Source organism: Elephas maximus, chromosome 11 (genome assembly GCF_024166365.1).
Source record: "Elephas maximus indicus isolate mEleMax1 chromosome 11, mEleMax1 primary haplotype, whole genome shotgun sequence".
Classification (NCBI taxonomy): Eukaryota; Metazoa; Chordata; class Mammalia; order Proboscidea; family Elephantidae; genus Elephas; species Elephas maximus.
This window is the reverse complement of record NC_064829.1, coordinates 74699545-74712960: the sequence shown is the minus strand read 5'-3', so window position 1 is coordinate 74712960 and position 13416 is coordinate 74699545. Positions and strand designations below refer to the sequence as shown.

The following is a 13416-nucleotide window of genomic DNA, read 5'->3' as shown; positions in this document are numbered from 1 at the left end:
AAATTTTTAGAAATATCTTTCTGATTTTTAAGGTTTTAGTTCCCTATTTTAACCCTAAGTGTAACGCCATAGAGAAAAGTCCCAAAATAATAATACCTGTATGTTTTTTGTATTTCCTAAAGGCCTTAGATTTCTTGCTTTCTGGTTGTGTAATATGCCTTCTACATTTTAATTTTTAATTGAAAAATTATAATTTCTATCATAATTGCAGCTGTAATTATAGTTACAAATATAGTTCTTTTCTATTAACAAAATACCATTGTTGTTGTTAGGTGCCGTTGAGTCGGTTCCGACTCATAGCAACTCTGCACACAACAGAATGAAACACTGCCTGGTCCTGCGCTATCCTCACAATCATTGTTACGCTTGAGCCCATTGTTGCAGCCACTGGGTCAATACATCTCACTGAGGGTCTTCCTCTTTTTGGCTGACCCTCTACTTTACCAAGCATAATGACCTCCTCCAGGGACTGATTCCTCCCGATAACATGTCCAAAGTATGTGAGATAAAGTCTCGGAATCCTTGCTTCTAAGGAGCCTTCTTGGCTGTATTTCTTCCAAGACAGATTTGTTTATTCTCTTGGCAGTCCATGGAAAGTTCAATATTCTTCACCAACATCATAATTCAAAGGCGTCAATTCATCTCTCGTCTTCCTTATTCATTGCCCAGCTTCTGTGTGCACGTGAGGTGATTGAAAACACCATGGGTCGGGTCAGGTGCAGCCTAGTCTTCAAGATGACACCTTTGCTTTTCAACCCTGTAAAGAGGTCTCTTGCAGCAGATTTGCCCAATGCAATGGACCGTTTGATTTCTTGAGTGCTGCTTCCATGGGTATTGATTGTGGATCCAACAAAATAGCATATAGATGACAAATAAAGATATTAAGACAAACAAAACCACCCCCCCACTACCCTTTAATGTCACGTTCCTGAATTAATGCAATTGTATGCATCTTTCCAGTTTATTTTAAATTTTCAGGATTTAAAAACAAGAGCTATCAATACTGTATCCTGTGATGCAAGTATTTTCCCAACTTTGTTGTTATTATTACTTGGCCTTTTTATGTTGTTTTTGCCATACTTTAAATGTATTTAACCATATCTTTCTATTTCTTCATGTATTCTGAATTTCTTGGCCATTTACGAAAATCTTCCCAACTCAATCTATAAAGCTTAACCTAGGCTTTATTATAGTTATTTTATTTTAAAATATATTTAGGCTTTATTATAGTTATTTTATTTTAAAATATATTTAGACTGTTAGTCTGTATTAAATTTTTGTTATTAAAACCTATACTGTATACCATAGCAATAAAGAACTCTGTTGGCTTCTTCAAGTGCCTTTTCCAGTTCAGCTATGACCTTAGGCAAATCATTTAACTGCAATTTCAGGAACTAAAGGGTTTCTCATTGTTTTTATTAGTAAAGTTGTGGAGAAGGAGCCCTGGTGGTACATTGGTTGAGCCCTTGACTACTAACCAAAAGGTTGGCAGTTCAAAACCACTAGCCTCTCTGAGGAAGAGAGATGTGGCAGTCTGCTTCTGCAAAGATTACAGCCTCCAAAACCCTACAGGGCAGTTCTACCCTGCCCTGTTGGGTCACTGTGATTCAGAATCTACTCCATCACAATGGGTTAAAATTGGAGAGGGTAATAATACATATTTATATCCATCGGGATTAGATGAGTAATACAAATTCTTCAAACAATTCATGGATTTTCACAAGCTGTCAGTATATCTGACTACCTTCATCAGCTCCTACAAGAAAGTCCATGGTAGGTATATGGTACTCAATAAGTACTGGTTGAATTGAATATGTTAAGCAGAACATTTGTTTTCTAAGCTGTGTTGTTGATAAACGGATGGACCATATAGAGATCTTGTTCTCAGTTAGCTTTTAATCAAGTAAAATAAAAATATGCCATACAGCTTCTGATGAAGTTTTTTACTTTTTTTCTCCTGAAGATAGCATTAAAATCCTTTATTTTCATTCATTTTTTTTTCTATTTGCAGACAATGTACAACAAATTGTTGAAGTCCCCGTGTACGTGCAAGTTCTTAATATTAATGATCATGCTCCTGAGTTCTCTCAATACTATGAGACTTACGTTTGTGAAAATGCAGACGCTGGTCAGGTAAGAACCCAGAGTAAATTTGTAAAGCCTGGGAGATGTCCATTATACATTGGCGAAAACTTCTGCTACGTATCCTCCAATTTTGAGATATTTAAAAAATAAACTTTATTTTAAATTTAATTGATTGGTGGTGCCAACAGTTAAGTGCTCAGCTACTAACTGAAAGGTTGGCAGTTTGAACCCACCCAGTTGGCTCCGTGGGAGAAAGACCTGGCAATCTGCTTCTGTAAAGATTATAGCCAAGAAAACCCTATGGAACAGTTCTACTCGGTTACATGGGGTTGTCATGAGTCAGAATTGACTTGACTGAAGCTAACAACAACAATTACTTGTTTTATGTTGTAGATTCTATATAATAATTTAAATTTCTATTTTTTAAAGTAAATACCATGTAAACTTCAAGTTTTCCACTTCCAAATTTCTCAAATATTTGAAAAATCTTCTGCTAGCACTAGAGATTCAGCAGTAATTCATTTATATGTCCTATATAGGGTTGCTATGAGTCGGAATTGACTCGACGGCAGTGGGTTTGGTTCTTTTTTGGTTTTGCCAATACAATAAAGAAAAAATGCTTTTTTGTATTTCTGTACAATAATCACATTTTCATTAGTTTTTAATTCATCATGGTGACAAAGGTAAAATAATATATCATTATATAAATATGAAGAGGAACAAAACAGAAAATTTTCCCATAGCTTATAACCACTACATCAAATATATCAACACAACTGAAACTCCATTTCGTATGAATTACTAGGTATATAAAAACTTATGAAAACATGCTCATTTTGAAATACATTGCCATTACTTTGCAATATATAATAAGCAACTTTAAAAATATCACTAATCAATCCATGTAAATCTAATAAATTATATTTTAACTGTAGTAAAGAAGTTTCTTTAGAAGTCAAATAATTTTGAACAAAATCAATGTATCTTACAACTTTCCAATTAATGCATATTCAGCTTCCTTATACGTTAAAATATATATTTAACAATTAGCACAAATACGATTACATTTTAGTCTTTACAACTACATATTTCAAATTTGAAGCATTAAACTAGCATGACAAAGCATTTTGAACACTTTACATAATATAATTATATTCAGGTTATCCTGTTGATTAGACAACCTATTTCCAAACTAAAACAAGAGGCTTAATTTATTCATCTTTCATAAAGGAGCCCTGGTGATGCAGTGGTTAAGAACTCAGCTGCTAAGTGATAGGCCGGTGATTCGAACCCATCAGCAGCTCCACAGGAAAAAGATGTGGCAGTCTGTTTCCATAAAGATTTCAACCTAGGAAACCCTATGGGGCAGTTCTACTCTGTCCTGTAGGTTTGCTATGAATCAGAATTAACTTGACGACACAAAAAGAACAACAATCTATATGCTTATTTCTATAAATGTCCTGGGCAATAAAAACACTTATTTACCCCCAAAAGTTGCATATACAATGAACGGTCTCAGTTGGGCTGAGGTTACTGGGCAGAAGATTTGCGAAGGCAACACAATTTATATAATAGGACGCTTGAGAACAGAGTACTAGATCTGGGTGATAAATAGTTCTAGGAGGATACTACCTGAGTCCAGTGACCACCCTGGACTTATCTTGTACCTCCTTAATTGTTGTTGTTATGTCAGTGGGAATCTCTATGCCTATAACTTCAGTCATCCAGGTGTAGGGGTCATACAGACAGCCAGGTACACCGATATGGAGTTCAGGGGAAAGTCCATGCTAGAGATATAATTTGAAGTTATCAGTTTTATACATAATATTTGAAATTTAAAGCTTGGGGGAAACACCAAAGAAGTAAGTGTAGACAGAAAAGAGAAGTCTGAAGACTGAGACCTGAGTACCTTAACACTAAGTGGCTGAGGGGAGTGGGTAGGGACACTAGCAAAGAGAACAGTTGAGGAGCAATCCAGGAGTGTGGAATGACCCAGAAATTAAATAAAGAGAGCTATTATCCATTTTTGTGTTATGTGTGTAGTTGTTAGGTGCCATCCAGTTGGTTCCTACTCAAAGTGACCCTATGCATAACAAAATGAAACACTGCCTGCTCCTGCCCCGCACTCACAATTGTTGCTATGCTTGAGCCCATTGTTACAGCCACTATGTCAATCCATCTCATTGAGGGTCTTCCTCTTTTGGCCAACCCTCTACTTTGCCAACCATGACATCCTTCTCCAGGGACTAATCCCTCCTGATAACATGTCCAAAGTATGTGAGACGTAGTCTCGCCATCCTTGCTTCTAAGGAGCATTCTGATTATACTTCTTCCAAGAGAGACGTGTTCATTCTTTTGGCAGTCCACAGTATATTCAACATCCTTTACCAACACAATTTTCAAAGGCATCAGTTCTTTTTCCATCTTCCTTATTCATTGTCCAGCTTTCAGATGCATATGAGGCAATTGAAAACACTATGGCTTGGGCCAGGCACACCTTTGTCCTCAAGGTGACATCTTTACCTTTCAATACTTTAAAGAGGTCTTCTGTAGCCGATTTGCCCAATGCAATGCATCTTTTGATTTCTTGACTGGTGGTTCCATGGGTGTTGATTGTGGATCCAAGTAAAATAAAATCCTTGACAACCTCAATCTTTTCTCCGTTTATCATGATGTTGCTCATCGGTCCAGATGTGAGGATTTTCGTATTCTTTATGTTGAGGTGTAACTCATACAGAAGGTTGTGATCTCGGATTTTCATCAGTAAGTGCTTCAAGTCCTCTTCACTTTGAGCCAGCAAGGTTGTGTCATCTGCATAACAGAGGTTGTTAATGAGTCTTCCTCCAATCCTGATGCCTCATTCTTCTTCACAAAGTCCAGCTTCTCAGATTATTTGCTCAGCATACAGATTGAATAGGTATGGTGAAACGATACAACACACACCTTTCCTGACTTTAAACCACTCAGTATCCCCTTGTGCTGTCCGAACAACTGCCTCTTGACCTATGCACTGGTTCCTCATGAGCACAATTAAGTGTTCCGGAATTCCAATTGTTCACAATGTTATCCATAATTTGTTATGATCCACACAGTCGAATGCCTTAACATAGTCAATAAAACACAGGTAAACATCTTTCTGGTATTCTCTGCTTTCTGCCAGGATCCATCTGACACCAGCAATGATATCTCTGGTTCCATGTCCTCTTCTGGATCCAACCTGAATTTCTGGCAGTTCCCTGTCGATATACTGCTGCAGCTGCTTTTGAATGATCTTCAGTAAAATTTTGCTTGCATGTGATATTAATGATATTGTTTTATAATTTCTGCATTCGGTTGGATCACCTTTCTTGGGAATAGGGATAAATATGGATCTCTTCCAGTCAGTTGGCCGGGTAGCTGTCGTCCAAATTTCTTGGCATAGATGAGTGAATACTTCCAACACTTCATCCGTTTTTTGAAACATCTCAATTGATAGTTCGTCAATTCCTGGAGCCTTGTTTTTCACCAATGCCTTTAGTGCAGCTTGGACTTCTTCCTTCAGTACCATTGGTTCCTGATCACGTTACCTCCTGAAATGGTTGAACATCAACCAAATTCTTTTTGGTATTGTAATTCTGTGTTCTCCCATCTTCTTTTGAAGCTCACTGCATGACTTAACATTTTCGCCGTAGAATCTTTCAGTATTGCAGCTCGAGGCTTGAAATTTTTCTTCAGTTCTTTCAGCTTGAGAAATGCGGAGCGTGTTCTTCCCTTTTGGTTTTCTGTCTTCAGGTCTTTGGGCATGTCATCATAATACTTTACTTTGTCTTCTTAAGCTGCCCTTTGAAATCTTCTGTTCAGTTCCTTTACTTCATCATTTCTTCCTTTTGCTTTAGCTACTTGGCATTCAACAGCAAGTTTCAGAGTCTCTTCTAACATCCATTTTTGTCTTTTCTTTTTCTCCTGTCTTTTTAATGACCTCTTGCTTTCTTCATGTATGATGTACTTAATGTCATTTGACAACTCATCTGGTCTTCGGTCATTAGTGTTCAATGCTTCAAATCTGTTCTTGAGATGGTCTCTAAATTCAGGCGGGATATACTCAAGGTCGTACATTGGCTCTTGTCAACTTGTTCTAGTTTTCTTCAGTTTCAACTTTAACTTCCATATGAGTATTAATGGTCTGATCCACAGTCAGCCCCTGGCCTTGTTCTGACTGATGATATTGAGATTTTCCATCATCTCTTGCCACAGATGTAGTCGATTTGATTCCTGTGTATTCCACCTGGTGAGGTCCATGTGTATAGTTGTTTTTTATGTTGGGGAAAAAAGGTATGTGCAATGAAGAAGTCATTGGTCTTGCAAAATTCAATCATGTGATCTCCAGCATCATTTCTATCACTAAGGCCACATTTTCCAACTACTGATCCTTCTTCATTTCTGACTTTCACATTCCAACCACCAGTAATTATCAGTACATCTTGATTGCATGTTCAGTCAGTTTTCGACTGCATAAGTTGGTAGAAATCTTCAATGTCTTCATCTTTGGCCTTAGTGGTTGATGCGTAAATTTGAATAATAGTCATATTAATTCATCTTCTTTGTAGGGGTACGGATATTATCCTATCACTGACAGCTTTGTACCTCAGATTAGATCTTCAAATGTTCTTTTTGACAATGAATGCAACATCATTCCTCTTCAATTTGTCATTCCTAGCAGTCAACCATATGATTGTCCGATTCAAAATGACCAAATACCAGTCCATTTCAGCTCACCAATGCCTAGGATATGGATATTTAGGTGTTCCATTTCCTTTTTGATGATTTTCAGTTTTTCTAGATTCATACTTTGTACGTTCCAGGTTCCAATTATTAATGGATGTTTGCAGCTGTTTCTTCTCATTTTTGAGTTGTGCCACATCAGCAAATGAAGGTCTCAAAAGCTTGACTTCAACCACGTCATTAGGGTGGACTCTACTTTGACAAGGCAGCTCTTCCCCAGTCGTATTTTGAGTGCCTTCCAACCTGAGGGGCTCATCTTTCGGGACTATCAGACAATGTTATGCTGCTATTCATAAGGTTTTCACTGGCTAATTCTTTTCAGAAATAGACCATGAGGACTTTCTTCCTAGTCTGTGTTAGCCTGGAAGCTCAGCTGAAACCTGTTTGCCATGGGTGACCCTGTTGGTATTTGAATACCAGTGGCATAACTGCCAGCATCTCAGCAACACACAAGCCTCCACAGTATGACAAACTGACAGACGTGTGGGGTTTGGTACGTATAGGTCAGGCAAAAGCAGAAAATAAAAGTACCTGTTGGATTTAAAAACAGAGATTTTCAACTTTCTAAAATATTTGGACTTAGAAAAGGATGTAACATCACCGAGGAAGGAAATAAAATAAGAGTATGAAAGGACATAGGACAGAGACCTTAGATACATCAGTATTTCAGAATCAGGTAAAGGAAGATTACCGTAAACAAAATGGAGTTTTTTTTTTTTTTTTTTTTTTATGACCAGAAAGGTAGGAGAAAACAATAAGACTATTGACACAGACATGTATGGAGGCCAGTTTTTGAAAGAGGAAATGTCTACATCCTTAACCCTCACTATTTCAGGAAAAGTGGTTCTCACTAGTTGCATTCTGGTCAAATGTACTCTTTACAAAAAAATTCATTTTATAAATAATTTACAGAAATAATAAAGGAGTAGTGAAAAGTTTTATTAAAATTTAAGTATAATGTAAACACAGTAAATCCATACTTTGTTTCATATTTTTTTCTGTGTTAAAGGTATGAAAATGATTATCCCAAGTTCTAAATACATCTCTAATAAGTACTAGCTTATCATTATTTTACTTCTGGTAATGAATTTACATTGCTAAAGTGGAATATTTCAAGAGGTTTTTAAAATCGTTGGCAGCTCATATTTTTGTGGAAGAGAAAACGGCTATCTTCTTTGATCCATGACTGCAAAGCATTTAATTTTTAGATTCGTAAACATCAAATAAAATGAAAAATCTACTTTTAAAAAGGAAATTGTACAGTATCTATTTCCTTCCGGAAACCCTGGTGGCGTAGTAGTTAAGTGCTATGGCTGCTAACCAAAGGGTCAGCAGTTTGAATCTGCCAGGCTTTCCTTGGAAACTCTATGGGGCAGTTCTACTCTGTCCTATAGGGTAACTATGAGTCAGAATCAACTCGACGGCACTGGGTTTTGGTATTTCCTTCCAGTTACATTTAGATACATGCTGTCTTCTACATTTTCAATTTACAAGATATATCAAGTAAATTTTGGTAGAAAAATCTTATAAAAGATGAAAACATACAGTCACATTTACTTTTACCAAACCAGGATAGTCCAAGTTATTGTTACAAAATATTGTGTGAAGTCCTTGCTCTTGAATGACTAACAGAATGATGGCACCATGGTTTCTCTTTGGCACTTGGAGTTACATTGCTCATTCATTGATTCTTGACTTTGAGAAAGTTCACCTGGTATATAGTCACCCAAAGATTCAAAGTCTGAGATTTTGGTTACGTGATCAATTTCATCATCATCTTGAGTTTATAGTGCTGGTTCTGCTTTTGCTATTCATCATCTGAGTTATCTAGTAATTGTGAAATGTCTTCCTCTGTCAATTTTCTTTTCTTTGTCATAGAGACAGAAAATGAAAAATGAGGAATTTCAACTGCAGTCAATGAAAGCTAAAATAAGACTAAAATGTAGTCTACCTACTATCTTTTATATCTTCTTGAAAGTGCTGTAATATTTTGGGCAGTACAATGAAAACAAATTTTAAATGGTACAGTGGTGAAGATTTGTTTCATTATTGTATCATTCTTCTAGGCCATCCTTCATACAGTTCCCTTATCATTTAAGTCTTTCGAGGGCATATTTGGAAAAATGTATGGGTAAGGATGAAACAATTCCTAGGATGATGAAATGGCAAAATGTTCAAGGCATGAGAAAAACAGTATCCCTGAGCTCCCGTAATGTATTCTAGATTTATAAAAGTGTCCAAAATGCCCATATGATAATTGAAGGTAGAATTAGTTTTATTCTATTTAAAAAAAAAAAAAGTCAATAATATCTTTATTTATTTGTTTGCTTTGCAGCCCTACTCTTAATGCAATTTTCCCATTACTGTTAGCCCTCCTTTCCCTCTTCCCTCCCACCTCTGGTAACCACTAATAAACTTTGGTCTCAATACATTTGCCTTTTCTTGTCTTTTTACACAAGTGAGGTCATACAACACATGTGATTTTGTGATTGGTTTATTTTGCTTAGCATGTCTTCAAGCTTCACCCATACCGTGGCATGTATCAAGACTTCATTTCTCCTACTGGCTGAGTGGAATTGTAGAGGAGTGGAATTGCTGGACCATATGTAGTTCTGGAAGACCTGGTGGCATGGTGGTTAAAAAGCTACGGCTGCCAACCAAAAGGTCAGTAGTCTGAATCCACCAGGCATTCCTTGGAAACCACATGGGGCAGTTCTACTCTGTCCTATAAGGTCACTATGAGTTGGAATTGACTTGATGGCAATGGGTTATAGTAGTTCTAGTTTTAGTTTTTTGTTCTATTTTTGCCACATTGTTTTCCACAATGGCTGTACCATTTTGCATTTACACCAGCAGTGGCTAAGAGTTCCAATTTCCCCATATCCTCACTAAAATCTGTTATTTTCTTTCTCTCTCTCTCTTTCTTTCTTTTCTCTCTCTCTCTCTTTTTCATCTTAGTTATCCTAATGGGAGTGAAATGATATCTCACTGTGGTCTTCATTTGCATCTCTCTGATAGCTAATAACGCTGAGCATCTTTTCATGTGTTTGGTGGCCATTTGAATATCCTCTTTGGTGAAATGTCTGTTCAATTCCTTTGCCCATATTTGGGTTATTTTTCTTTTTGTAGTTAAATTGTCAAACTTTTAAATATCTTTTGGTTATTACATTCTTGTTGGATATATGCTTTCTGAAAATATTCTCCCAGTTGGTAGCTTGCCTTTTTTTTTTTTACTTTTTCTTTAATATCTTTATTTCATTGTGCTTTAGATGAAGGTTTACATAGTGAATTAGTTTCTCATTAAGCAATTAATAAACATATTGTTTTGTGACATTGGTTGCCAACCCCATGACATGTCAACACTCTCCCCTTCTTGATCCCAGGCTCCCCATTACCAGCTTTCATGTCCCTCCTGCCTTCTTGTCATTGCCCTTAGGCTGGTGTGCCCATTGAATCTCCTTCTGTTTTGTGGGCCTATCTAATCTTTGCTGAAGGGTAAACCTCAATAGTGACTTCAGTACCAAGTTAAAAGGGTGTCCAGGAGCCATACTCTTAGAGTTTCTTCAGTCTATGTCAGACAAATTAGTCTGGTCTTCTTTTTTGAGTTAGAATTTTGTTCTACGTTTTTCTCTAGCTCTGTCCGGGACCTTCTATTGTGATCCCTGTCAGAACAGTCAGTGGTAGTAGCCAGGCACCATCTAGTTGTGCTGGGCTCAGTCTGGTGGAGGCTGTGGTAGCTGTGGTCCATTAGTCCTTTGTACAAATCTTTCCCTTGTGCCTTTGGCTTTCTTCATCCTCCCTTGCTCCAGACAGGGTGGGATCAGCGGAGTATCTGGGATGGCTGCTCACAAGCTTTTAAGACTCCAGACACTACTTACCAAAGTAGGATGTAGAATGTTTTCTTATAAAATATGTTATGCCAATTAAGCTAGATGTCCCCCAAGACTATGGTCCCCAGCCGTCAGCCCAGTAATTCGGTCCCTTGGTGAGTTTGTGTATGCTTATGAAGTTTCTATGACTTTGCCTTGGTCAAGTGGTGCTGACTTCCCTATTATCTTTTCTGATCACAACACCATTAAACTAGAAATTAACAATAGGCAGGGCAAGGGGAAAAAATCAAATAAATAGTAACTGAAAAAAACAAAAACAAAACAAAAAAAAACCCTTGCTTAAAAACCAGGGGTAATAGAAGAAATCAAAGGTGGAATACAAAAAATTCCTAGAATCAAATGGGAATGAAAACACATCATACCAAAACCTTTGTGACACAGCAAAGGCAATACTCAGAGGTCAATTTATAGCAAGAGATGCACCCATCAAAAAAGAAGAAAGGGACAAAATTAAAACATTAGTTATACAAGTAGAACAAAGAGAAAGAGAACAGCAAGAGGAGACCAAAGTCGCTAGAAGAAAGGAACTAATAAATATCAGAGCAGAAATAAATTAAATAGAGGACAGAAAAACAATAGAAAGAATCAACAAAACCAAAAGTTGGTTCTTTGAAAGAATCAACAAAATCGACAAATCATTTGCCAAATTTACAAAAGAGAACAAGAGAGGACACAACCCAAAGAAGAAATGAAATAGGGGACATTGCAGCAGAACCAACTGTAATAAAAGGGATCATAACAGAGTACTATAAAAAACTGTATTCCAACAAAACAGAAAACCTAGAGGAAATGGACGAATTTCTGGAAACACACTATCTACCTAAACTAATGCAAACTGAGGTAAAAAATCTGAATAAGTCTATAACAAGAGAAGATACTGAAAAGGTAAAACAAACAAACAAACAAAAAACTCCCAACAAAAAAAAAGCCCTGGCCCAGATGGCTTCACTGGAGAATTCTACCAAACATTTGGAGACGAGATTGTATCTGTACTACCCAAACTATTTCAGAACACAGAAAAGGAAAGGATACTTCTGAATTCATTCTATGAAGCCAGCATAACCCTGATACCAAAACCAGACAAATACACCACAAAAAAAGAAAACTGCAGACCAATATCTCTCATGACAACAAAATTCTAACCAATAGAATTCAGCATCATATTAAAATAATAATAATACGCCACAACCAAACAGGATTCATACCAGGTATGCAAGGATGGTTCAACATTAGAAAATCAATCAACATAATCCACCATATAAATAAAACAAAAGAATCACATGATCATCTCAATCAATGCAGAAGAAGCATTCAATAAAGTCCAACAACTATTCCTGATAAGAGCTCTCAATAAAATAGAAACAGAAGGGAAATTCCTTAACATAATGAAGGGCATCTATACAATCAACATCATTCTTAACAGAAAGAGGTTGAAAATATTCCTCCTGAGAACAGGAACAAGACAAGGATGCCCTTTATCACCACTTTTATTTAATATTGTGCTGGAAGTTCTAGCTAGAGCAATAAGGCAAGAAAAAGAAATAAATGGCATCCAAATTGGTAAGGAAGAAGTAAAACTATCCTTGTTTGCAGATGATATGATACTATACATAAAGAACCCAAAGGGCTCCACAGGAAGACTACTGGAACTAATAAAAAGATTCAGCAGAGTGGCAAGATATAAGATAAACATAGAAAAATCAGTTGGATTCCTACACACCAATGAAGAGAAAGATAAAAAGGAAATCAGGAAGACTACACCATTTATGACCCCCACTGCCGTCGAGTCAATTCTGACTCATAGCGACCCTATGGGACAGAGTAGAACTGCCCTGTAGAGTTTCCAAGGAGCACCTGGTGGATTTGAACTGCCGACCTTTTGGTTAGCAGCCGTAGCACTTAACCACTACACCACCAGGGTTTCCACCATTTATGACAGCCCCTAAAAAAAAAAAAAAATACTTAGGAATAAATCTAATCAGGGATATAAAAGACCTATACAAACAAAACTACAAAACACTATTGCAAGAAATCAAACAAGACCTACAAAAATGGAAACACAGACCATGGTCTTGGATAGGTAGGCTCAACATTGTGAAAATGTTGTTTCTACCCAAAGGAATCTACAAATACAATGCAATCCCAGTTCAAATACCAAAACATTCTTTAACAAGATGGAATAACTAACCATTAAGTTAATATGGAAAGAGGCCCCAGATAAGTAAAACACTATTGAAGAAGAAGAATAAAGTAGGAGGAGTCTCACTACCTGACCTCAGAACCTACTATTTGACTGCAGTACTCAAAACAGCCTGGTACTGGTACAATGACAAACACATTGATCAACTGAGCGGAATTGAGAACCCAGATGTAAGTCGATCCACCTACAGTCACCTGATCCTTGACAAAGTCTCAAAGTCCATTAAAGTGGGAAAAGGCAGTCTTTTTTAACAAATGGTGCTGGCAAAACTGGATGTCCGTCTGTAAAAAATGAAACAGGACCCATACCTCACACCACACACAAAAATTAATTCAAAAATGGATCTTAGACCTAAATATAAAAGCAAAAACTATAAAGATCATAGAAGAAAAAATGAGTCAATTCTAAAGGCCCTAATACATGGTATAAATAGGATACAAACCATAACTAACAATATACAAACACTAGAAGATAAGCTAA

At 36.8% G+C, this 13416-nt stretch overlaps 1 protein-coding gene across 2 annotated transcripts in view; it reads left to right on the top strand.

Moving 5' to 3' along the window:
* CDH19 (cadherin 19) overlaps positions 1–13416 on the top strand; it is an 80545-nt gene that overhangs the window by 49402 nt on the left and 17727 nt on the right. For both annotated transcript variants that reach the window (XM_049900737.1, XM_049900736.1), the window contains exon 9: positions 2012–2133. In XM_049900737.1, the coding sequence (XP_049756694.1) occupies positions 2012–2133 (122 nt within the window). The remainder of the gene's footprint in view (positions 1–2011; positions 2134–13416) is intronic.